Source organism: Sciurus carolinensis, chromosome 12 (genome assembly GCF_902686445.1).
Source record: "Sciurus carolinensis chromosome 12, mSciCar1.2, whole genome shotgun sequence".
NCBI lineage: Eukaryota > Metazoa > Chordata > Mammalia > Rodentia > Sciuridae > Sciurus > Sciurus carolinensis.
The window spans coordinates 68036857-68063632 of NC_062224.1; the positions used below are offsets into that span (position 1 = coordinate 68036857).

Here is a 26776-nt window from a genome sequence, read left to right on the forward strand (position 1 = left end):
CCTTCGTTCATAGGTGGAACCGCCTCTAGTTGGGCTTACTCTGAATAGGCTCTATGAATCACCTCTCTGATACTTTTGCCCTCCTAGAAAATATGAAACCAAGCTTTCCTGGAAAAAGAGAGAGAGAGAGAGAGAGAGAGAGAGAGAGAGAGAGAGAGAGAGAGAGAGAGAGAGAGAGAGATGGCTCTAACCACTTACCCTTCTCCTGCTCAGAACCACTTCTCCAGTCTCTTGGTGAATTTTTACCTTAATAACAAACCTCATCTCAATGAAGGGTCCAATGTGAGGCAAGAAGGCTTTGCAAAGTGGAGTGGTAGAGGCACTCGTGGATTTCTTAGGCTAAGGGCCTGAGATGTGCACTGGAAGGTTCCTTGAGTCTGAATTGTCTGTGAAAAGTAAAGGAGAACGTGAGGCAGACTCATTTGTACCTTGGGTACATATTTGTTCCTGGTCCTGACTCACTTCCCTCTGGAGCAGAGCCCTGGGTGAAATGTTTACCTGCTCCACCTCTCTCTGCTGCCTTATAGCTCCCCTCCCAGTGGGGCAGGAGTCTGAGAGCGAGGAGCATTCCTGTTTTCCTGTCCACCCACGGAGCCTATGGTCATGGCGGCCCTGGTGGCAGGAATATCCAAGCAGCGTGGGGCTGCTGAGGGTCTTGGCTCCAACCAGAAAGCTGTGAAATACTTGGGCCAGGACTTTGAGACTCTGAGGCGACAGTGCTTAGAATCAGGAGTCCTATTTAAGGACCCAGAGTTCCCAGCATGTCCATCAGCTTTGGGCTACAAGGATCTTGGACCAGGCTCCCTGCAAACTCAAGGCATCATTTGGAAGCGACCCACGGTAAGGGGTGAGGTTGTAGTGGAGTATCTTACAGGGCCGAGGGGACTTGCATTTATCTGGTCAGGAGTTGAAGGCTCATGGCTTTGGATTATAAATTTCTGGGTTCCATATTTCAGACCTGCCTCCCTCTGTCTTCTAATTTTTTTTTTTTAATTTTTTTTAGGCAGTCAGGTATAGCAGGAAGAGCATGCACAGGCTTTAGAGGTAAATAAGTTAGATTTGAAATCTGGCTGTGCCTCTGGGGACTTGAGCAGATAACTTAACCTCTGTGAATTTCAGTCTTCTCATCTGTAAAATGGTCTACTGGCACTATTTTTCAGTGCTGATGTAAGAACTAGAGGTAAATCTCAGAGTATGTCTAGCATGTAAGAGGCCCAGAATACACAGTAGTTATTGCACAGTGGCCCTGGACCAGTGCCCAGAGGAAATCAATGCTAAATGTAGGAAGCCAGGGGTAAGAGGTGACAATACCTTTACTGAAAGGTGCAGACTGCTTACGGTCATGGGTTGTCATTGCTTCATCAGGGCTGATGGGTGGAGAGAACAGGCGGGAGCCCTGGCTCTGTGGATGCTATCTAGAAGGTTCCCAGCTCCTGGATGCTGCTCCTGATACTGCAGAAACTTAAAGGCAGAGGATGAAGAATTGTCTTCTCAATTTAGAGCCCATAACCCATGACTATGTGACCATTGTTAACGGGTTTTACCTCAGGGATAAGAACTTCACCTAGAAAGAATGGCTGTGAGAAGTGAAATGCTCTGTTTAGTGTCTGGCACCTGATACGGTCTCAGGGCTACTGAGCTATTAAATGGACATGCTCAGTAGCCCTTAGCCAGGGCACCTTTTTCCTTCTAAAACATGATAAGGAGATCAAGTCATGATTTCTATTCCTGGAAGTGACTGAAAAAGGAACATAAGGAAAGAATAATTCAAAATTATCCTTATCACTTAATTTATCAAAAATCATCACATAACTCCAGCTATTCCTTCTGTTTGGTACCTAGTTTCCCCTTCTGAGAGCAGTTCCTGTGTCCATGTTTCCCTCCTGCTCAAATGGCCTATCATCCCTTACCTTGCTGACACCTTCAGTTTACATGGGAATGTTGGGAAAAATCAAGGTTAGGAATTACAGTTTTATACTGTAGTTTTAAGAACCGATGCCCAAGGACAGAATGAAGTGGGTACTCAGCAGAAGCCCAAAGGGTGGACTGTAGAACCTGGGGTGCTGCCTCTCTGAATGATGGAGAGGCTGGAGGGAGGAGGAAACATTCTAGTGGCTGCGGGGGAGAAGGGGTGATATGGGGATGGGGAGGGAATAATAATATTTCATTTCATGACCAAAGTCAGGTGTCCGTTACCCTTTGCCTAGTTTTTCTCCTTCCTTTGAAAGTCTTAAAGCCCTTAACTCCTCAAACACATTGCCTGCTCTCCCCCAGACCGGTCTTCACCTGGTGTCACTGTCTCTGTGTCAACACAGTAATTTTAGACGGGATGGACTGATTTGTACCTGTCAAGGGAGGCAAGGGAATTCAGAGAATGAAGCTGTGGAAACTGATTAATGTGGAATTGAAAGACTCCTCTTTGGAGTGTTCAAGTGCATGTGGAATAAATAAATGTCAGAATTTAACGTCTCCCTCCCTAATCACCAGTGAGGAGTTATCACACGGCTGCTTTCAGCCACCCTGTGCTCCCATTCCACAAAGGTACTTTAGAGGACACAGTCTTATCCTCTGTGATCTTATAGATTATTAAATAGACTCCTGAGTTGGTGAAGATTCTGATTCTATCTCTATTGGGGATAGATGTGTCTTGGGTCCTGAGAAAATCAACCTGTTCCTAAATGCTTTATCTTTTTCTCCCGAAAGGCCTCTTAGGAGCCTGCAAGCAGATTGGGGTGTCCAGAAATGTAGTTTGCTAAAGTTTGCTTGATCAATGCATCTATCTACCTACCTACCTACTTACCTATCTAATATTTATTTATTTATTTATTTATTTATTTATTTATTTATAAGTTGTGGCAAAATATAGAAAATATATAATTTACCACTTTACCTTTTTATCTAGCAAAAGTGAAACTCTAGACCCATTAAACACTAACTCCCTCTCCCACTGCTCCCCATTTTCTGGCAGTCACCTGACTGTTTCCTGTCTCTATGAATATATCTACTCTAGGTCAAACTTCACTACTCATGTAAGTGGAACCACACGGTATCTGTGGTTTTATAACTGGCTTAATTCACTTAGCACAATATCTTCCAGGTTCATCTAGATGTAGCCTGGGTTGGAAGTTTCTTTCATTTTATGGTTGCAGGGTTCCATGGTGTCTGTGTGCCCTGCTTTGTTTATCCACTCATCTGTCAGTGCACACTTGGGTTGCTTACACCTTTTGGAGATTGTGAATAATGCTGCTATGAACATAAGTCTACAAATATCTCTTTGAGACTCCACTTTTAATTATTTTGGCTATATACCCAGAAGTGGAACTAACTGCTGTATCCTATGGTGATTCTATTTTCAAAGTTCTGAGGAATCATACTGTTTTCCACAGTGGCTGCACAGTTTCATATTCCTGCCAACAGTTTTCCTGAGTTCCAGGTCTCCACGTTCTCGCCAACTTTTGTTATTATTATTTTTGGAGAGTACCAATCCTAATGGGTGTGAGGTGGTCTCTCTTGTGGTTTGATTTGCATTTCCCTCATGACTAGTCATTTTGAATCTTTTCATGTGCTTATTGACCAGCTGTGAATCTTCTTTGGAGAAATGTCAGTTCAAGTCCTTTGACCATTTTTACTCAGACTGTCTGTTCTTTTGTTTTACTTTCTGCTTTTCACTTCCTTCTTTAGCTTGGGAGCCTGGGAACCTTAAATCAGCTGGTCAGATGTGGCTCTTATGATCCTGGTTCCCAGAGAGACGCTAATTTTTACCTGCCTTTAGGAGAAAGGAGATGAGATAGGTCAATGTTTTCCCCTCCCAATAATAAATAAATCCTGATCTGTAGATTTTTTCACCCTGCTGGGTGTTTCTGCTTATACTTAAGTTGCTGAGCAAAAGGTTTGTCTGGCTTTTGTCCCAAGGGTTGGAAGACAAGTTTGCCCAGATGGAGGTCTCAAGGTCTAACTTGGGTTTTCAGGATGAATTGCTTTCTTTTTTAAAAAATTATTATTCAAAATCTTGAGGCAATTTTTTCCCAGGGTGTTGGGCAAGAGCATCAATCCTATCACAAAGGAAATGGCTGGCTGTGCGGATCAGGGAATGCTTTTAATGGCTGCTTCTCCGCATCCTGGTTTCTGGTTTCCCCACTGTGCTGGGTCAATGCCCAGCTCAGGCCCCTTCAGTTTGACGAATGCCCAGTGTGAGTGGGCCTGGTGTGGCCTAGTCAATGATATACTTCTCTGAAGTGTCCATTTTGGGGCAATTAAGCAATTTATTGATCTTAAGGAGAAATACAGAGAGATAGGAGTGAGACCATATCAGCTGCATAACAAGGACTCAAGAGACAAAAGGAGGGGTTGAGTTGTGAGGGGATTAGAATAAGAATGAGCAGGAGAGGCCTCTGTTTTGAATTTCTATTCTTTCTCTAGCTGCTACCCCTTGGGTTAGTGAACCTGGTGTTTCTAATTCAGCCATAATTTATTGCATGCTGTTATGTGCAAGGGTTAGGGATGAGACCTTGTGGAGCTGCAGGGAGAGACCCGTGGACAAGCAGACAACTCTCGGGCAGCAGAGTGATGAAGAACATGGACTCGAGGTTCTGGTCCCTTGTCTGCCACTTACTAACTGAGTGACTGTGGATAAGTTATTAACCTCTCCAAGACTTGGTTTCCTTATTCATAAAATGGGAACCATAATACTACCTACTTCCTTGGATTATTGGGAAACTTGAAGGAGAAAATGATTAAACGCTTAATTTTAGCAGAGGTTAGGAGATCTATTAGATATGTATATAATGTGCTAATATCATACGGACAGTGCGTTGGGAATTGAATATACATCTCAGGGAGTTATTTTGGAAGCATCAGCATAGTTAGTAGCTGAAGGCACAGGTTTGGATGATTTCATCAAGAGAGAATGCTTAGGGGCATGTGATTGATGTATGAAATGGGACCATTGCAGTGGGTTGAGGAGAGGGCCCAGGGGTTCCCAGATTCTTAGGAGAGTAGAACTGAGCAGAAGAGCTCATCGAGGAAACTGGGAAGAAAGATTCAGAGAGATGAGGAGAAAAGAGCTAGCAAGGATATGGAAATCTAGGAAGCAGAGTTTTCAGAGGGAGGGAAAGTCAACTCTATCACATGTTAAGAAGCAGTCAGTAAGATGGGAATAGAAAATGCTCATTCTGGTGGGCTGGGGAGATAGCTCAGTTGGTAGAGTGCTTGCCTTGCAAGCACAAGGCCCTGGGTTCAATCCCCAGCACTGCAAAAAAAAAAAAAAAAAAAAAAAAAAAAAAAGCTCATTCTGCTCATTCTGTGATTACTCGTGACTTTGGTGAGACTAATTTCCTGGAGATTTCCTGGAACTGATGGATGAATGGGCAATGAGGAATGGGATACTACATTGAGAGAGTATTTAAGGGAAGAGATTCTTGCAACCCCTTTTGAGAGCTCTTTTCCCTTCTCTCTTGATTAAGTGATCTCTTTGCTTCTTAAAAACAAAATTTGAATTACTTTTTTGTCTGTTTCTTTTTATTTATTACTTTTTACACATCTTTTCACATTTTGTTCACCAAGCAATGGCCACCCCAAGACCAGGAGCTTTGAGCACTGGGGATCTCTGTGATAGCTGCCCACTTTAAGAGCACTGAGATTGGCTGGTGCCACTTTGCTCTTTCAATTACCACCAGAGATTGCAAAAGACTGAAAAAACCCAAACCAAAACATAAACTAAAAGTCTGTCACTGGAGGACTGGCTAAATAACTTGTGGGACTTTAATGACATTGCAAAGTTCTATGTGTCCTAAGAAAAGATCTAAAAGGTATAGGTGACAATACACATATGCACACACACACACACACACTGCTATCATTTGTATCTGGAATGTCCTTCAAAGGCCTATCTGGTAAAGACTTTGTCCCCAGGGTGTTGTTATTGGGAGGTGATGAAATCTTTAGGAGGTGAGGTCTAGTGCAAGGAAGTTAAGTCACAGGGGTGGGAGGACAGGGGTACTGTGGAACCCTGGGCCACTCCTCTTTCCCTTTCCTTCCTGGCTAGCATGAGGTGAATGGGCTTCTTTAACCACATGCTTCCACCATGATGTGCTGCCTCACCACAGGCCCAAAAGCAATGGGCCAACAGACCATGGACTGAAACTTTTCCTCTTTTTTACTTGATTATCCTAGGTATTTTGTTATAGCAATAGAAAGCTCTCTCTCTCTCTCTCACACACACACACACACATACATGCAAATATGTGCCTTTGTACTGGAAAACACTTTTCTGGAAGGATATATAAGAATTATGACAGTGAAGAACTGAAGTGGAAGGGATTTTTAATTTTATGTAATTATTTCCTATTGGATATTTGTCTGTGGGCATATGTTACTTTCTCAATAAAAAAGCAAGTTAATGAGTTGTTGTTATACTTTAAATAGTTGGAGAAATAAAACTGTTTCTGGTCGTCTAGGCAGGAGCTGACAGCCTTATATAGGATTGTAGGACTGCCACTCAGAAGCTTCCATCTCATAGAGTAAAATCTCTGAATCCCCACTCATGTGTCTCAGCCCACCCTCCTGCTTCCTCCTCCTTTTTAATCTACCATTTATTCATGTCTGTGGAGTAAGAGAAATGAGTCTCACACTTTGTAGCCAGAGAGTTCTTGATGCAGCCCAACCCACCAATTTAATTGCCTCTGATTAAATGTAATGCTAGTTTTTTTTTTAATCCCTCGAGTCCCACCCTTTCCCCTCAGTGGTCCGCCTGGTGAACAGGCAGATCCAGCTCCTCTCGGGGGCCTCTCTGTAGACTGCTCCAAAAGCCTGCCTTCCTGACAGACAGGTTTCAGCTCCTATAAGGTCATCTTTCAGCCATCATCCCTGTTGGGCATTTCTCATTTTATGAACGAGACTTTTTCTCTGAAAAAAACATTTTTTAAATAATGTCAGGTTGGAAACACTTGGTTGAGGCCAAGTGTTTTATTTCTTTTCTTTCTTCATCACCATGCTCCCCCGTCCCCCTGCCTGCTACTGTGCAAGTAGTGCAGGGTATAGAACGGGGACTCAATAAACCCTTGCTGGACAAAGAAAGAAGAAAGAAGAAGAAGAAGAAAAAAGTGCCTGCGTGGAGCTCAGGGCTGTGACATTGCCCGGGTAGTTGAGGAGGATGAATGGAGGACGAGCAGGCCAGACACGTTTGACTGCATCAGAAATGAGTTCTGCTCTCTGGAAACAGTCCTCCCCACACCTCGGGGTTCCCATCAGTACATGGGGTCATTATCACTTTGTCAAGGTCAAGTATTTAACGAGTGTCCACAGGGTGCCTGGTGTTTTGCCAAAACATGACTTTAATCCTCCTCTCTGTATGTAGATAGGGGTGTTATCTGAATGGGTGGGATCACATTTCATCACATTATTATCTGAGCCTTTGCCTTTCTCCTACCTCCCTATGCCTCAGTGCCTTTCACACCCACACACCCACACAATATACATAGTTGATAAAAATACTGGTCACAACAGGGGCTCTGGGCTCCAGCGCCTGCTCTGTAGATGCTTAGCTGTGTGATTCTGGGTAGGTGTCTTCCCTTCTCTGGGTTTCAGAGTCCCTATCAACAAAATGTACATGTACTAGACCACCTCCTAGGTCTCTTCCAGATTTGAATTCTACGCCTCTGATGTTCCTTTACTCGAGTCGCCGTCACCACCATGACTGAGCACCTTGTGACTTGTGTTTTGTTCCAAATTACTTTCAGGAATTATGTCCCGATCCTCAGTTTATCGTCGGTGGAGCCACACGTACAGACATTCGTCAGGGTGGTCTGGGTGAGTCACTGGGGAGAGTCCTATTTGTTTGGGGAGAGGGCAGGTGAGTGTGTGTAACAAACAACGTCTGATTAAGCTGTTAGTCTTGACCAGCTAAATCATGTACACGGTTTGCCCACACAGGTTGGTGTAAAACACAGATCGCTTTCTTTACTATGGATCTGAAAGCTGCGACTATTTTTTTGGCTTCCCTTAACAAGAGATTTTCTGCCAACTCATTCCAGCCCCTTTCACACTGGAGTAGCAAGCCAGGAATATATGCACAGAGGAGATAACCATGCTGTGCCATGCTTTTATAATATTTGCTTTTAAGCAGTCGTAGTTATCCTTGGAATGACCCTATCTATGTAATTTGGACTGTCAGAATAGATGCTTTTATAGTCGGTATGAAAACAAGAATCGTATCTTTCTAACCAAACATTCTTTCATAGGCCTGGGATCTTTGAATCAAGGATCTTTTAGGGTGTGGGGATGGAGCTCAGTGGTAGAGAACCTGTCACATGCATGAGGTCCTGGATTCCATTCCCAGCACTAAAATGACCAAACAAGCAAAACCCCCCTTTATTTCCCACCTTCTCATATTTCTTTCAAGTCAGTTGCAGTTGAACTTAGGAGGTAATTTCATTTTTTGTTTTGTTAAGTTCTAGCCTCAGTTGTCAGAAAAACAGGCTCTTTTTGATGGCAGATTAGCTTTGTTGATCTCATAAACCCTCAGGATCCCAGGGCCTCACAGATGGGAGTTTCTGCACTGAGTGGACCACACTTATATTTTATGGGACAATATGGCCTGAAACGAATTCACTGGGCTTCCACACACAGTCCAGTGACAACTGCAAAATGTAGAATTGGACATGAAGGCGAAGAAGAAACAGACCCTACCTGATGCAAAGCAGCAAGATAAACAAAAACCTCAGTATCCATACCAACCTCATAACCTTTTATATTTTTAGGAAGTTTCCTCTCCTTTTCTTTCTTCCTTGTGCCAGCCAGGAAAACCTTTTCTCTTCAGCCTGCTGGAAACCATCATGATTTTGAAAATTGCAGGGCATTTTATTTTAAATGCTTCTAATGTTCTCTCCTTTAACGAGTATAGCAAATCTACCTCAGCCAGCGCTCATGGCGCGTGACTATAAAGCATGGAGAACAATTCGGGGTCCCGCACACAAGCGTGTGCCCTGTTGCCTGAAAACCACGCCCCGCATCTCCCAGGCTCTTGTGCTTGGCTCGCAGAGGGGTGGCATGCTGACATTTTCTTGCTCTTGGTTAAGTGTTCGCTGCCTTTTAACTTCAAGCTAAATGTTTAACCTCATTTAGCAAGCGTCTCAGGGAAGCAACCTTGAATGCCTGCCTTTTACCGCTCCTTGTTAAAAACGTTTTAACTTTGGGAAAAGCATTTAATTAGTGTCTTTTTGTCGATCGGCGTGGGGGGATCGTCCTTTGAATAGTCTGAAGCAAAGAAGTTTGAGGGTTTCCTAAAAGGGGCTATAGCGTTACCATGGTGGCTGATGGAGACCAAGGGGGGAAGCGTAGGAAATGAACGCAACTGATCTCAGAATCAGGCTCACCTCAAAACAAGTGGGACAGCCGCAGTGGTGGGGGATTTTAATGAACAGAACAGGATGGGGTTGTTGAGTCCAAAATCCTGAAAGGGGCCTGTTGCTTGGGAAAGGGCCTGAGACCTGGTTTAGCAGATTGAGCCTCAGCAAGTAGAAAAGCGGATGCCTTACAGTTCTGAGGCTGCAGCTTGGTCCCTGGGTGGGAGGCTGTGGCTGGGTCACAGCAACCTGTGTGACCTGTGGAATTTGAGGCAGGGCTGCCCTCAAAAATGGGTGAGTTGTGGAGAGATTCAAACTAGAGATCCTGTGTTTCCAAAGAGCCAGGGGAGGCATCACACAGCCAGCACTTGTTGAACCAGGGTGGGATGTGGATTAATGTTTGCTTAATGCTTTGCTGTCTTTTCAGAGTTTAATATAGGACAGCAGGGTCTGCTCTAGGGATTTTAAAAAAATTTTTTATTTGATCTATGTAATGAAAAAGATGTCTTTTTCATAGAGTTGTGCTATTATTATTTTGAATACACATGGTTCAAAATTAAAACAACTGAAAGTTATGCTGTGAGAAACATGCTTCTCACCCATCTCCTACCTGGCCCCATCTCCTACGTGACTCCATCTACTCCATCACTCACTGTCTTGTAGCCACTTAAAAACAATCCTTTCTGTCTGGGTGCAGTGGTACACTCTAATCCTATAATCCCAGCAGCACCTATAATCCCAGCGGCTCAGGAGGCTGAGGAAGGAGGATTGTGAGTTCAAAGCCAGCCTCAGCAGTGAGGCCCTAAGCAATTCATCAAGACCCTGTCTCTAAATAAAATATAATAAAAAGGCAGGGGATGTGGCTTGGTGGTTAAGTGCCCCTGGGTTCAATCCCCAGTACAAACCAACCAACCAACAAATAAAAAACCAAAAAAAACATCTTTCTGTGTTTCTTCATGAAAATTCCAACAAATCTATATACATATTCTAACCATCTCTTGAACTGAAGGTGGCATATCATCAACACCGTTTGGCACCTTGACATTACTTGCTGTTATTTCACTGAATAAAACATCTTGGAGATCATCCCATATCATTCCATAAGGAGCTTCATTTTTCAACCATGCAGAGTATGGTACTCCGTTGTGTGGATGTACCACAGTGTGTTTATCCTGTCTCCTGTTGACAGACGCTTGTTATTTTCTGTCTTGCTATTATGGAGTGTTGCAGCAACTCTCCTTGTTCATATATCATCTCATTTATGTGAAGTTATTTGGCTGCTATCAGGGTGTGGCATCCAAAGAACCTTCCTCCTGACCCACCTAAGTGTGTGAGTCTCTCAGTTCCCATCCAAATTTATGCTCGCATAGAGCACAGGACCTGGCTTTCTTTGGAGACATAAAGTAAAGAAAATAAAGATTGTGGAAACTGAAAGCTAAGGATCCAATTGCTCCAAATGATTCTTATTGTAGCATGTGACTTTTCTTTGGGTAGCTCAGTCGCTGCAGGAAGATAGTGTGGTTCTGCATCCACACAAGTCATTAAATGAGGGTCCACTGATGACACAACCCACAAACAAAAGTCCTCTCTGGACCCCATGCCTCCTGGCACATCAAGGATCGAAAGATGCTATCCTCTGCAATCCTCATCTTCTCACTGGGGACCATACTCACCAGGTCTGGAAAAGGCCATCCACACATAATGTCCCACTAGAGTGAGAGGTTATCTCAGAGTCACCCCATGTCAGGATGGAGTAAGCTGTAGGTGTGCAGTTCCAGCATCCACAGGTGTCCATTTTCAGTGGATGCTCATGGTTCCAGATCACTCAGGGAGCTCCAGGGACCTAGCAGATCCCTCTGTTGCTCATAACAGCACAGTCTGTCTCTCCCTTGCATTTTGGCCCATACATGTACCAAAGCATCTTGTGGCCTCTGTGACTGCTGAAATAGACCCTGTCCTATGCAGTACTCATTCTGGCTTTGTGTACCTCACACAGCAAGTTATACCTATGTCTCAGTCATAACTTCTCTAGTCACTAGCTTTAGAAGTCCAGCCCAACTGGCTTAAGGAAAAAGGTTGGTGGATTTGTTGGCTCATCCAACTAGACCATGGAAAGGGAGGAGAGTGTCAGCCTTGGGGAAGCCTGGATTCAGGGATCCAAATGTTCCTGGCATACTCTCTTCCCATCTCTTGGCTCTACTGGTCTCTATGGGTTGGCCTCATTCTCTTCCATGGCAGACAGGCTCCATATGGCAGGAATTATGACTCCTAGTGGTTCCAGGCTTCATCCTAGCAACACCATACACCAGCTTTGATTTTATACATCTAGAAAAGGCCTCTAATATGATGGTCTGGGTCTGCACTCACTCCCTGGGCCAGTTACTGCAGATAAAGGGGTGAGGACCCATATGGTTGGACCAATCTGGGTCATGGGCTTACTCTTGTGGTTGGGAGCCTTAGTGACTGGGAACCTCCTTCCAACCACAGGGAAAATTCTCCAAAAGGGGCGGACAATGGCTCTGGGAAGATAGAATAAGGAAAGTACATCTCACCATGTAAATAGAACTGACCTGGCCTAGGCTTTACTTCTCCCTCGTCATCTCGGTCCTCTGAGCCCAGTGGCCTTGACATACACGCTGCCCCCCTCACCCATCCATTACTTTGCAATATTCCTAGAAATGCCTTTCTTGAAGGTCCCTCCTCTCTTATTGGATCTACCATTAGCAATGCTTAATTCAGCAGATTCAAGTAGACCTGAGTCTTCATGCTTTGCCTATAACCTCACCAACTCAGTTTTCTCAGCTGTAAAGTGGGAATATAATCAAAGCCAATTTGCCAGATGGTTGAAATAAGCAGAGATCAGTACTTGGTTCCTTACCCTCTGGGAAGTAGGCATGACCATGGGTGGAGTGGATGTGAACAATCCTGGAAGTCCTGACTGTGCTGCCTGGGACCAGATTACTCACCTCTATTCACCATGCCCTGTGTGTACCAGGGCTCAGTGAATGTTTGCTGAACTTTTGATCTGTTGACCTGCACATTCTTTCTTATCCATTACTAGAACACTTGAAAACAGCCTAAATCTGAGGCTACTTGTGTTTTCCTCTTTTCCTTGCCAGTACCTCTTGACAATCAGGCTCGGTCAGGCACTGAGGATAAAAGTCTCATTTCACACTGTCTATATGTACTGATTTTCAAAGGATTTCAAAGTTTTGTGCAGACCACCTTTTCTGCTTGTCTGCTTATCAGCTTGCTGATACTGCTGGGTAGGAGCAAAAAGTTTTATCAAAGTGCTTGCTGATCCTCAACAATAAACCATTATTCCAGAAACAGACCGTGAAAGAGACTGCTCCCAATCCCCCTGCTAGGGGCTTTGTAGAAAGGCACACACACACACAGAAGGCTCCACTTAGGCTCACTGGTTTTTGTAACCCGCTTCTGGGACTCTCAGAGTTGTCCAGTCACTCACAAGCTCACCAGTAACCATAAACTCTACCTGCCATAGGTTCCATTCAGTCCTTAATTTCACTCATCCACAGGAGGGGAAACACTGTTTGTCATTTGTGCCTGTGGTTGCAAAAATGCCACAGGACTTGAAACATCTTCACATCAGTGGACCCAAAGGCCACATAAGAGATGTTACTCTATGACAATAGAAGACCTTGGTCTCTGGAAAATGAAACTTGCTACTTGCTGCTTTCAGGAACAGGGAACAGGAGATTTTCTTCTTTAACAAATGAAAACCAGAGACTTCCACAATGAAGATAGAAATTGGAGTGCTTTCTGAAGAACACAAGCTATCATGTTTATCTAAATCTTGAATCTATTGGGTGACTTGTTTTCTCTCTCTGTTTTTTTTCTTCTTCTCCCTTTGTTTCCACTCTGTCTTATACTCAGTGTGTTTGCATTTCTGTATGCTCATTTCTTCGAATCCTTTTTTCTCTATTGACCTGATTTTTCTCTTTGCCTCTATGGAGTTGGTGTCTTTTTCATCTTTATTGTATTTGTTGAATATAGTTTATATTCTGTATTCTTGTTTTGAAAAAAGAATGGACCATTTCATAAGTCTCTAAAGACAAAGAACCAACAGCAATGACCTAAATTCATTGCCTTCTTGTATGCATCTCTCACATTGATTTTCCTCTGTGAGTCGATGCTCCCCCATGGAGCGGGGCCTGAACTCTTGGAATGGGCCTGGCGCACACACACGTCAGTAATTGGGAGTAGTGTCAGCATCCTTAAGAGCATTTTTCCAGACACTTTTTGATCTGTATCATCCTTCGAGGACTGGGGTGAAGTAAATCAATTCACTAGGACTGGATGCTTACTTTTAATGAGCAATCAGGGAAGCCTCAGAGAACATAAAGGGCCAAATCTGCTCATTGATTCTGGAGAGTGCAGGGTCAGACCTCCGGGAGGCGGGAAAAACTGCAGATGACAGTTCCATGCAGGCCTGTGGGCTTAATTGTGAAGTGGGGGAAGTTTGCTTTGCTAAGGGGGTCTTTCCTTCCCTGGGATGGCTCCTCTTCATCCCTCTATCTTTTCCCTGTATCTTGGTGCCTAGTGCTCAGTATGCCCATGTCCTGTTCCGCTATTTCCTCTGTTCTGTCTACTTTGAGCAGAGGTCCCCAGGACAACCAAATTCAAATTTGAGACAGTGAATTCCAGGAGAATTTGTATATTGAGCATTATTTTAAGAGCATAAAAGAATTCTACATTACATAATCAATTCTGCTAACCTTAACAATCTTATTTCCTCCTGTTATGAATGCAGGCAATGAAGCACAGTAATATAAATCATGTATTATTTTCATTTCACAGAACAGTTATTAGAAATAGTCAAAATACCACTTCTGCTCATCACTACTTCATAAGTATGCTGTTTATTAGGCCCCTCTCCAAATCTTTTATATAGGACATTAATAAAGAAGCACAAACATTACTATAAAAAATATTTTGGATAACTTTCAATGGAATTGGTTTTTGGTAGTCTTAGTCATTATTTTACACATTTGGAAACATTATTCTGACTTCGCTTAACTGCCAGCAGAGTCCCTGCATAGAGAGGTTACGAAACCTCTGCTGCTTGAATTTGAGACTGTTTCTGCCAGGCAGAGATTTCTTTTGTAGGAAGGGGACTTTGTCAGTGGGCTCCAATTTTACCTGCTTAAATTGAAGTAGGTCCTGAGTTTCTCTCACTTTGTAAGAGAAATGTGAAAAGTGCAGGTGGACCTCTGAGTGCCCAGGGAGACAGTCCTCTAATAAGGCTGCTTAACCTTAGGAAGAGTAGTGGGTAATCCCAGGCCAGGGCACTGCTCTCTGTGCTCCATCTTGGCTGAGCAACCTGAGATTTGGATCTGAAAACAAAATCTCAGAGTGAGGCTGATTCCCACTCAGAGGGGAATCTACTGGTGTCACATTTTTAGGGGCTAATTATTTTAGTATATTCTACAGACCCTACTTTGAAGGACTGACTCCATGCCTAGAAGTTCCCGCCTGCAGTTGAGTTTTTGCAGAAGTCTCCCCAGGGACCTAAGATGATTCCTTCATCACACATTAGCTGTGAGTCCTGGACTTCTGTGGATGTCTTTGAGGTAGTAGGGGCACATTGCTGCCCCCACTTCAGTCATTGGGTCTGGTACATGGAGTTGGTTGAAAGGTCTAATTAACAGAGACCTGGGGCTACCTGAAGGCTGTGCATTTGATGGAGCACTGGGACCCAAGGTCCCAGTCTTTAGGGCTCTAGGAGCCCACGGGTGCTAACTCCTGGCCATGTTGCTGAACAGGAAAAGGTGGAGGCAGGCTGGCGCAAGGCAGGAAGGAGAGATCGCAGACTGTGCTCAGGTCTCTGTCACATCCAAGACAGTCATGGGCCCTTATTGGAAGCCTGGTCAGCTGAATCTGGAGCTGCAGCTCAGAAACGTACATCCTCAGCCCTTCAACAGACCAACTCTTACCATCCAAGGAACAGAAGCAGAATTCACAAGAACCTGGTCCGCTAGGAAGCAAACCCACGCCACCTGCTCACGGGAGAAAGGACGGATGCTTCTTTTCTTCTAAGAGGCTACCAATTTGATGAATGGAAACAAATGTCACTCCACCAATCCTTTGCAGATGCTGCTCTCTTTTGGGGTGCTTCCTCTTGCTCTACAGTTTCTGTTACCTCCCTCTTGCCATCTAAGCTGTTCTTGGTGATCTTGGGAAGAGCCCAACAGAAGCTGGTGGGATCTTCCCCATGAAGGGACATATTCGATTTCCCACAAATCTCTCTCTACCCCATGGTCACCTCCTAAGGTTACAGTTAGGGTTTCCTGTTGGCTTGGGAATTGCACAAGCCACTCCATACCTCCCCCACCCTCCCTACTTTGCACTTTGGTTTTTCTCCTCCCATCTGCTTCAAGAGGCTTCTTCATACCTTCCTCAGCGATCCAAGGATGGCTGTGCAGCCCTGGGCTTCATGACTCAGCTGCTGGTCACTGCCTTGCATCCTTGCCTTGCCTTGTTCCCTGATGCTCTGGCACCTGGGTCCCCCAGCCTTCTGCTCTCTGAAGAGAAAGAGGGCTGGGAATGACCTACTTGCATCTTGGCATCCTTCTGTTGACCTGTTCGGGTTTCAAGGATCATGTTTCTGCATCAGTCCCCAAAGAGTTACCCTCAGCAGACTTGGCTTGGGATCATTGATCTTTCTTACTGGGTCTCCCCTTGCCTTATCTACTCAATTCCTATTTGATTTTATATATCCTCCTTATCAACTTGAGACCAGTATCACTTTTTTTCTAGGTCGCCAGAATTGGAAGGACCTAGAGAAGGATTAATTCCAGGGGCCACAACTCAAATGCCTACAGAAGCCACATAAATGAGCAAGGCAGGCAAGGAGTAGCTACCGATAGGGACTAGTGGGGACTGTGGTGAAATACAGCAATTCCCTGTGTGAGGGGGAAAACCATCACTTAGCTTGATCTGGAGGTCACCATGAAGGAGCCAGGGGACCTTCCCTCACTGCCCTACATTTAACAGTCCTTCCCTAGCTCCTCCTTTTCCCTGCCCCCCTGCTTTACTTTCTTTATTGTATTTACCACCTCCTGGTTCATGAATTTATTTATTATTTGTTTTTATCACTAAAAAGTACACTCCATGACATTAAGGATGTTCTTTTCCATCAGTGTAGGCATAGGGCTAGAATGACACTAGGTGAAGAGGAAATGCTCAATAAATACTTGTGGAATGAATACATAGAGGAATTTTGATCAGATTTTTCCATTGTCAAGATAAGCCAGAAATCTAGATTTTTATGTGAAGCCCCCTAATTCAAATGCATAAATGCAGGCTGATTACACACCCTGAACTGAATAGATCTGTAAGCCAGTTATGACTGGTTTGTTGTAGTTCAACTACACTGGCCTGAGTTATAGCACTGACCCTGGGACTTTCTGCATTCCAATTGGCTTTCACCTTTCTGATCTGCATTTGAGTTACTGCAAGCTGCCATCATGGTCTTTGGAGGAATGATCTTTAGTGGATGCACCCCAGGGCCCTCTGTACCAGCTTCTAGTTGAAATTACTTTCTGTGCAGTTGCCCTGCTTCCCGCATTAGCCAAAGTCCCCTCTATCAAGAGTTTTGATAGAGTTCTCCCACCCGAGTTCTGCTTCCTTCCTATCTCCTTTCACATCTTTTTGCTCTTATGCACTTTTGCTCAGGGTATTTTCCCAGCCTGAAAACAACGTGCTCTCCGTTCTCATCACCCATGTGGGCTCTCGTGCATTTTTGCACCTGAGTTCACCTCACTTCATCTTGTAGGGTGTTTCAGTACAGAGGGCCATACTTGTCTTTCCAAGGACACTGTCCTTTACCCTGTGTTTAATGTTTGATGCACTTTAAGGACCCACGTATGTTTGGAAGCCTCAAGGTCCCCAGCTCTGATTTGGGTGCACCACACACTTTGCATTTTTGGAGGGGGACATTGAATAAGGTGGTCCCCAGCACAGGCAGTAATGGATCGGTTTTTGTGTCTTAGCACATGCATTTCAGCTGTAGTGCTCATCTTTTCATTTTTTTCCCCCTCCATTGCACCTGGTTTCTAGTGTTTTATCTTGTTTTTTAATCCAAAAGGCATTATAATTAAACTCAGAAGCAAGCAAGCCACTTTCCCTTGAAACTGGCTCTGAGATGTATTTACATAAGCCCTGAGTGTATTTACTTAGTGATTTTTCTCCCTTCTGGTGAATCAATTCCATTTTTAACAATCTACTAAGAACACCCCCCCCACCACCACCAAATAGCATTGAAGTTCTAATTTAAAGCTGGGGTGGGGTGGGGAAGAAAGGCAGGAAGTCCTGAAGCAGTTTCATGCCATTGAATCTAATTTCTTTGACAATAGTGGAAATTAGAAGAGTATTGGCCTGGGGGGCTTCCTGCACAACTCTGAGAAACCCTGAAACATCTGAAACAATCAGATTCCTTGTTTGCTCTCTCTTTTTCCTTTTTCTTCCCCACCGATGACTTAGAAGATAAAGCAAGATGGCCTCTGATTCAAAGATGGCCTGCCTACTTTTCCTGTTTATTCTCTCTCTTTCTCTGGAGTATATTAACTCTCCAGGTGCTTTGCAGTTCCTGGAAACAGAAGACCCCCTGACCTGGAGCTGTCCTTGGGCAAATGTGATGTGCGATAGCGGCCCTCAGTGCTGAGAGGCTGTGGGTTGGCTGTCAGGTCTGAAAAGCCCCTTCTGGGTCGTCATGGGAACCAGGAGTGGCAGTGCGAGGAGACCTGTGGGGGGCGGCAGAGTGGATTATTTAGTGTGTTTTATTATATGTAGTACAGCTGGAAAGAGTTATTTTGAGGATATAAAAATTATAGTTGCCGTAAGTGAGTCACACTGCCATTGCTCAGAAAATTACTGGAATACTTGGGGCTATCTTTGAAAACTGTATCAGTTACTTTCCTCCCAGGGTGACCCCAATATCTCACTCCCTGCCAAGTCCATGGCACCTGGGCTCTCTGGGGTTTCTGGTCTTCCAGCGTCTTGCTTCTAGAACAATGATACCTTGCTATAATGCAGCCATAGAATCAGGATGGTATTTCAGTAAGGTGTGCTAGGCTCGTTTACAACTACAGCAGGTGGTGTTGAGTGGCAGGGGATCCAGGTTGGTGGTGAGATGCTCATAAGAGTGAAGGAACATGTGGCTTATCTGACACACTCATTTGTCAGAATCAGGCACAGCTCCTTCATTCATTTAAATATTGATTAAGTTTCTTCCTCAAGCTAGGAAACTATGGACCAAAAGACTGGCCCTGTCTCTCCTCTCCTGGAGGGCCTGGGGGTGACAAAGTTCCATGCAGCAGAAATATGAATAAAGGTCCTTCACCTAGAAAGAGTATGTCCTCAAGGGGGACCTGTAAAGAGATGTTGGGACTGCAGCCAACGGGGCAGGGACTGCAAAAGCCGAGGGTGCAGAGAGTCAGATCACTTGGGCCCTGATGCTGTATGAAGAATTTTGGGCTTTATTGCCAAGGACCAAGTATATACAGCCAGGTTTGCTGCCGGGTAGACATTGGGAATGCCAGGCAGTGCACAACTGCGTTACCAAAACACCCTCATTATGTGAGGATAACTGGTATTGTTACAGAGCTGGGGCCTTCTGAGAACTGAGGCACCGCAAAGACCCCCTCTTCAAACCCCGATTCTTACCATCAAATCACAAAGATTTCAGACATGTCTCTCAGAGTAGTAGAATGAGTGTATTGAAGGGATAGGAAAGGGGAAAGGGGACACTCTCAAGGGAGAGAATGGGTCCTCTCAGGGGAAAGGGACAATGTGCCTCTCTCTCTCTTTTTAAATATTATTTTAGATGTTGATAGACCTCTATTTTATTCATTTATTTATATGGGGTGCTGAGATTTGAACCCAGTGCCTCACACATGCTAGGCAAGTGCTGTACCACTGAGCCACAACCCCAGCCCCAGACAATGTGCCTCTCTTGCACTCCAGTTTTATTGGGGATCCCAGAAAAGTTTCCAGAGAGTCTCACCTAGGTTCACCTCTTGACTTTTGACTGACAGCAGGGTGACATCAGACTTTAAATCCCCACTGTCATGGCAACTTTAGGTCACTTTGACCCATGCTAACTGGTTCTAATTGGATTTTTAACCACACATTCTTTTTTTTTTCTTTTTTCTTTATTTTTTTTATTATTGTACACAAATGGGATACATGTCGTTTCTCTATTTGGACATGGCGTAAAGGCATACCATTTGTGTAATCATAAATTTACATACGGTAATGTTTGATTCATTCTGTTATTTTTTTCCCTTCCCCCCCACCCTTCCCACCCCTCTTTTCCCTCTATACAGTCCTTCCTTCCTCCATTCTTGCCCCACTCCCTAAACCTAACTCTAACCCTAACACTAACTCTTCCCACCCCCCATTATGTGTCCTCATCCACTTATTAGCGATATCATTCTTCCTTTGGTTTTTTGAGATTGGCTTATCTCACTTAGCATGATATTCTCCAGTTTCATCCATTTGCTGCAAATGCCATAATTTTATCATTCTTTATGGCAGAGTAATATTCCATTGTATATATATACCACAGTTTCTTTATCCATTCATCAATTGAAGGACATCTAGGTTGGTTCCACAATCTGGCTATTGTGAACTGAGCAGCTATGAACATTGATGTGGCTGTATCTCTGTAATATGCTGATTTTAAATCCTTTGGGTATAGGCCAAGGAGTGGGATAGCTGGGTCAAATGGTGGTTCCATTCCAAGTTTTCTAAGGAATCTCCATACTGCTTTCCAGAGTGGCTGCACTAATTTGCAGCCCCACCAGCAATGTATGAGTGTACCTTTCTCCCCACATCCTCACCAACACCTGTTGTTGCTTGTATTCTTGATAATCGCCATTCTAATTGGGGTGAGATGGAATCTTAGGGTGGTTTTGATTTGCATTTCTCTTATTACTAGAGATGTTGAACATTTTTCCATATGTTTGTTGATTGCTTGTAGATCTTCTTCTGTGAAGTGTCTATTCATTTCCTTAGCCCATTTGTCGATTGGATTACTTGCATTCTTGGTATAGAGTTTTTTGAGTTCTTTATAGATTCTGGAAATTAGTGCTCTATCTGAAGTATGATTGGCAAAGATTTTCTCCCACTCTGTAGGCTCTTTCTTCGCATTGCTGATAGTTTCCTTTGCTGAGAGAAAGCTTTTTAGTTTGAATCTATCCCAGTTATTAATTCTTGCTTTTATTTCTTGTGCTATTGGAGTCCTGTTGAGGAAGTCTGGTCCTAAGCCGACATGTTGAAGCTCTGGACCTACTTTTTCTTCTATAAGATGCAAGGTCTCTGGTCTGATTCTGAGATCCTTAATCCATTTTGAGTTTAGTTTCGTGCATGGTGAGAGATATGGGTTTAGTTTCATTCTGTTGCATATGGATTTCCAATTCTCCCAGCACCATTTGTTGAAGAGGCTATCTTTTCTCCATTGCATATTTTTGGCCCCTTTGTCTAGTATGAGAAAATTGTATTTATTTGGGTTTGTGTCCGTGTCCTCTATTCTGTACCATTGATCCACCTTTCTATTTTGGTACCAATACCATGCCATTTTTGTTACTATTGCTTTGTAGTAGAGTTGAAGATCTGGTATTGCGATACCCCTGCTTCACTCTTTCTGCCAAGGATTGCTTTAGCTATTCTGGGTTTTTATTCTTCCAGATGAATTTCATAATTGCTTGTTCTATTTCTGTAAGGTACATCATTGGGATTTTAATTGGAATTGCATTGAATCTGTATAGCACTTTTGGTAGTATGGCCATTTTGACAATATTAATTCTTCCTATGTAAGAACATGGGAGATCTTTCCATCTTCTGAGGTTTTTTTAAATTTCTTTCTTTAGTGTTCTGTAGTTCTCATTGTAGAGGTCTTTCACCTCTTTTGTGAGATTGATTCCCAAGTATTTTATTTTTTTCGAAGCTATTGTGAATGGGGTAGTTTTCCTAATTTCTCTTTCTGAAGATTCATCGCTTATGTATAAAAATGCCTTAGATTTATGTGCATTGATCTTATGTCCCGCTACTTTACTGAATTCACTTATGAGATCTAACAGTTTTCTGGTGGAATTTCCTGGTTCCTCTAAGTATACAATCATATCATCAGCAAATAGGGATAGTTTGAGTTCTTCTTTTCCTATTCGTATCCCTTTAATTTCTTTGGTCCGTCTAATTGCTCTGGCTAGAGTTTCAAGGACGATATTGAATAGAAGTGGTGAAAGAGGGCATCCCTGCCTTGTTCCAGTTTTTAGAGGGAATGCTTTCAGTTTTTCACCATTTAGAATGATATTAGCCATGGGCTTAGCGTAGATGGCCTTTACAATGTTAAGGAATGTTCCCACTATCCCTATTTTTTCTAGTGTTTTGAGCATGAAGGGATGCTGTATTTTATCAAATGCTTTTTCTGCATCTATTGAAATAATCATGTGATTCTTGACTTTAAGTCTATTGATATGGTGAATGACATTTATTGATTTCCTGATGTTGAACCAACCTTGCATCCCTGGGATGAAACCCACTTGATCATGGTGCACTATCTTTTTAATATGTTTTTGTATGCGATTTGCTAAAATTTTGTTGAGAATTTTTGCGTCGATGTTCATTAAGGATATTGGTCTGAAATTTTCTTTCCTCGATGTGTCTCTGTCTGGTTTAGGTATCAGGGTAATATTGGCTTCATAGAATGAGTTTGGGAGGGTTCCCTCCTCTTCTATTTCATGGAATACTTTGAGAAGTATTGGAATGAGCTCTTCTTTAAAAGTTTTGTAGAACTCGGCTGAGAACCCATCTGGTCCTGGACTTTTCTTTGTTGGTAGGCTTTTGATGACCTCTTCTATTTCATTACTTGAAATTGGTCTATTTAAATTGTGTATGTCCTCCTCGTTCAGTTTAGGCAATTCATATGTCTCTAGAAACCTGTTGATGTCTTCGAAATTTTCTATTTTGTTGGAGTATAGATTTTCAAAATAGCTTGTAATTATGTTTTGTATTTCAGTCGTGTCTGTTGTGATATTTCCTTGTTCATTCCGAATTTTAGTAATTTGGGTTTTCTCTCGTCTTCTCTTTGTTAGTGTGGCTAAAGGTTTATCAATTTTGTTTATTTTTTCGAAGAACCAACTATTTATTTTGTCAATTTTTTGTATTGTTTCTTTTGTTTCAATTTCGTTGATTTCAGCTCTGAGTTTGACTATTTCCTGCCTTCTACTACTTTTGGTGTTGGTCTGTTCTTCTTTTTCTAGGGCTTTGAGCTGTAGTGTTAGGTCGTTTATTTGTTGAGTTTTACTTCTTTTATTAAATGCACTCCATGAAATAAATCTTCCTCTAAGTACTGCTTTCATAGTGTCCCAGAGATTTTGATATGATGTTTCTTTGTTCTCGTTTACCTCTAAGAATTTTTTAATTTCCTTCCTAATATCTTTTGTTATCCATTCATCATATAAAAGCATATTGTTTAATCTCCAGGTGTTGGAGTAGTTTCTGTTTTTTACTCTTTCATTTATTTCTAACTTAAATCCATTATGATCTGATAGAATACAAGGTAGTGTCTCTATCTTCTTGTATTTGCTGACATTAGCTTTGTGGCATAATATATGGTCTATTTTAGAGAAGGATCCATGTGCTGCTGAGAAGAAAGTGTATTCGCTCTTGGTTGGATGGTATATTCTATAAATGTCTGTTAAGTATAATTATTGATTGTGTTATTGAGATCTATGGTTTCTTTGTTCAATTTTTGTTTGGAAGATCTGTCCAGTGGTGAGAGAGGCGTGTTAAAATCACCTAGTATTATTGTGTTATGGTCTATTTGGTTTCTAAAATTGAGAAGGATTTGTTTAACATACATGGATGAGCCACTGTTTGGGGCATAGATGTTTATGATTGTTATATCTTGCTGATTTATGCTTCCCTTAAGCAGTATGAAATGTCCTTCCTTATCCCTTCTGACTAACATTGGCTTGAAGTCCACATTATCTGAAATGAGGATGGATACTCCAGCTTTTTTGCTGTGTCCGTGTGCATGGTATGTTTTTCCCCATCCTTTCACCTTTAGTCTATGGGTATCTCTTTCTATGAGATGAGTCTCTTGCAGGCAGCATATTGTTGGATTTTTCTTTTTAATCCAATCCGCCAGTCTATGTCTTTTGATTGATGAATTCAGGCCATTAACATTCAGGGTTATTATTGAGATATGATTTGTATTCCCGGTCATTTGGTTCATATTTAAAATTTTATTTATTTATTTATTTATTTTTTGACACATCTTGGTTCCTCCTTTATTTGACAGTTCCTTTAGGATAATTCCTCCCTTTGCTGATTTGCTTCTTTGTTTTTTATTTCTTCCTGATGAAATATTTTGCTGAGAATGTTCTGTAATGCTGGCTTTCTTTTTGTAAATTCTTTTAGCTTTTGTTTATCATGGAAAAATTTTATTTCATCGTCAAATTTGAAGGTAAGCTTTGCTGGGTATAAGATTCTTGGTTGGCATCCATTTTCTTTCAGATCTTGAAAAATGTTGTTCCAGGCCCTTCTAGCTTTTAGGGTCTGGATTGAAAAATCTGCTGATATCCGTATTGGTTTCCCCCTGAATGTAATTTGGTTCTTTTCTCTCACAGCCTTTAAAATTCTGTCCTTATTTTGTATGTTAGGTATTTTCATTATAATGTGTCTTGGTGTGGGTCTGTTGTAATTTTGTGTATTTGGTGTCCTATAAGCCTCTTGAACTTGATTTTCCATTTCATTCTTCAGATTTGGGAAATTTTCTGATATTATTTCATTGAATAGATTGTTCATTCCTTTGGTTTGTTTCTCTAAGCCTTCCTCAATCTCAATAATTCTCAAATTTGGCCTTTTCATGATATCCCATAGTTCTTGGAGATTCTGTTCATGATTTCTTACCATCTTCTCTGTTTGGTCAACTTTGTTTTCGAGGTTAAATATTTTGTCTTCAATATCTGAAGTTCTGTCTTCCAGGTGTTCTATCCTATTGGTTATGCTCTATGGAGTTCTTAATTTGGTTTATTGTTTCCTTCATTTCAAGGATTTCTGTTTGTTTTTTTTTCAATATCTGTAACTCTTTATTGAAATGATCTTTTGCTTCCTGAATTTGCTCTGTTAACTGTCGATTGGTGCGATCATTCAATGCCTGCATTTGCTCTTTCATCTCATCATTCAATGCCTGCATTTGCTCTTTCATCTCATCGTTTGCTTCCCTAATCATTTTAATTATGTACATTCTGAACTCCCTTTCTGTCATTTCTTCTGCCATGCTGTCGTTGGATTCTATTGATGTAACATCTAGATTTGTTTGGGGCATTATCTTCCCTTGTTTTCTCATATTGTTCAGGAATCAGTGGGTCATTAAGATATTGCAGATTTCCTCTATCGACTTATAATGTCCCTGAAGATTGCTAGTATATCCCCTCTTATCCTTCAGTAGCCTGAAGTCTTGGAGGAAGTTGATAATGCGGAGCTCCACGAAGAAGCTGCCTCTCTAGGGTGGTGACCCTCAGGTGGCGTATATTCCCTGCTAGTGGTCAGAGGTGTCTCCACTTGTTGACCAATGGTCATCCAATGGGGAACTAGGCTGCGGGCTGAGGCAAGGCCTATTTGTGCCTGTGTCTCTGGTTTAACTGTCCCTGTGGGAAAACCTCTCCCGGTAGGGAAGACTCACTTGGTGGGGACGTCTCGCTGGTCAGTTGCCCTCCTAGAGGTTCCCGTCAATCTACAACTACCGCCTGGGCTGGGCTGTCTTCCTCTGCAACGTTCCCAGGGGCCTGGACCTACCTCCTGGGCCTGGGAGCCTCACCCTCCGCAGGCGAGTCTCCTTAGGCTGCCTCTCCCAGATAATCTGCCCGCAGTCCTGGAAACTTCGCTCCGCCCCTAGGCGTGTCTCTGTGCGGCTCTTCCAGCAAGAAGCCACCTAGCTCCTGGGACCCTACTCTGCACCTAATCGCCTGGCTATGCGGCCCCTCCTCTGAGCAGCCACCTGGAGCCCCGTACAATAGCTCCGATACCCAGAGACCTGTCACACACCTCCTCCACCGGACAGCAGCCCGGTTTCCAACGCAGTCACTAGGAGTCCAAGCAACTCACTTCGCGTCTCCTCCTCCCGCCAACCTCCCGTAGCCCTAGGCAGTCACTCCAAGCCCAAGTGACCCGCCCTGTTCTTCCTCCTCCTCCTCGGGGTAGCCCCCCGGGTGTTCAGGGGCGGTGGCTCCGAGACCAAGTGACCCACCGCGCTCCTCCTCCAGGCAGGCCACCGGTGTTCAGGAGTGGTCGCTTTGAGTGCAATCAACTCACCACTCGCCTCCTCCTCTGGCAACCGCCTGTGGCTCTGATGCAGTCACTCCTAGACCAAGCGACCTGCCGCGCTTCTCCTCTCCACCGGACAACCCCCCGGTGTTCTGGAGCGGTCGTTCTGAGTCCAAACAGCTCGCCACGCAGCTCCTCCTCTGGCAACCGCCTGTGGTTCTGATGCAGTCACTCCTAGACCAAGCGACCCGCCGCGCTCCTCCTCCTCCTCCGGGCAGCCCCCCGGTGTTCAGAAGCGATTACTCTGAGTCTAAACAGCTCACCACGCAGCTCCTCCTCAGGCAGCCGCCCGGAGCCCCAGTGGTTGCTCCGAGTCCAAGCGCTGTGCTGAGCCGCCTCCTGATGATCCCAGTTGTCCGTGTTTACCGCTCCTGTGGGTGGAGGGGCGTCTCACCGAGCAACTCCACTTCACAAATTCCCTGCGTTCCGGGGCTACCGCCCCATCCGGGACGCCTCCCCAATGGGAGAGACTCACCCGGCGGCTTTGAGTTGGACCCAAGTCTCTCACTATCTCCTCTTTTGAATCCTGTGTCCTGGAGCAACGTGAAATGCAGCCGCCCTCTAGGCCGCCATCTTGAAACTCCTCTAACCACACATTCTTATAGATTTTATGGTTAGGAGGAACTATCCTTATCTCCCAGAGTTTTAGGATCTGGTTACTAAAATCTCCTCCTTCAGGGTAACTTGGATTCCTCTTATCAGCATTATTTTGGGCCTGCATTTCTCCTGCAGTGAACAGGTAGTTTGCTGAGGAACGTGACATATCCTCTCCACTGAGGCCAGGCAGGGCAGCAGGTGAATCGCTTCCTGGAAAAGAAAGAATGTGGGGGTCAGCACAGTGGGCCCATTTTATAGGATTATTCTCTTAACCTTGTGTTCCCACTATCCTCATCTGTCTGTTCCCCAACAGTATCAGAAGGGGGGGGCCCTCAAAGTAAAATGGAAGACCTCTTAGTATATAATTTTTTAGAAAAGGTTTGATTAATATATTACTTTGAAAAATGATACAAGAAATTTTGAAAAAATTTGTATATTTTGACAAACTTATGTAATAATCACAACTTTGGGCTAGCTCTCAG

The 26776-nt window shown here is 43.4% G+C and overlaps 1 protein-coding gene across 1 annotated transcript in view; it reads left to right on the top strand.

Annotated features, from left to right (window-relative positions):
- The first annotated feature begins 585 nt into the window (after positions 1 to 585).
- Capn8 (calpain 8) overlaps positions 586 to 26776 on the top strand; it is a 90167-nt gene continuing 63976 nt past the window's right edge. Inside the window, exons 1-2 of the mRNA XM_047520649.1 lie at positions 586 to 840; positions 7737 to 7806. Coding sequence (XP_047376605.1) covers positions 598 to 840; positions 7737 to 7806 — 313 coding nt within the window. The 5' untranslated portion in view covers positions 586 to 597. The remainder of the gene's footprint in view (positions 841 to 7736; positions 7807 to 26776) is intronic.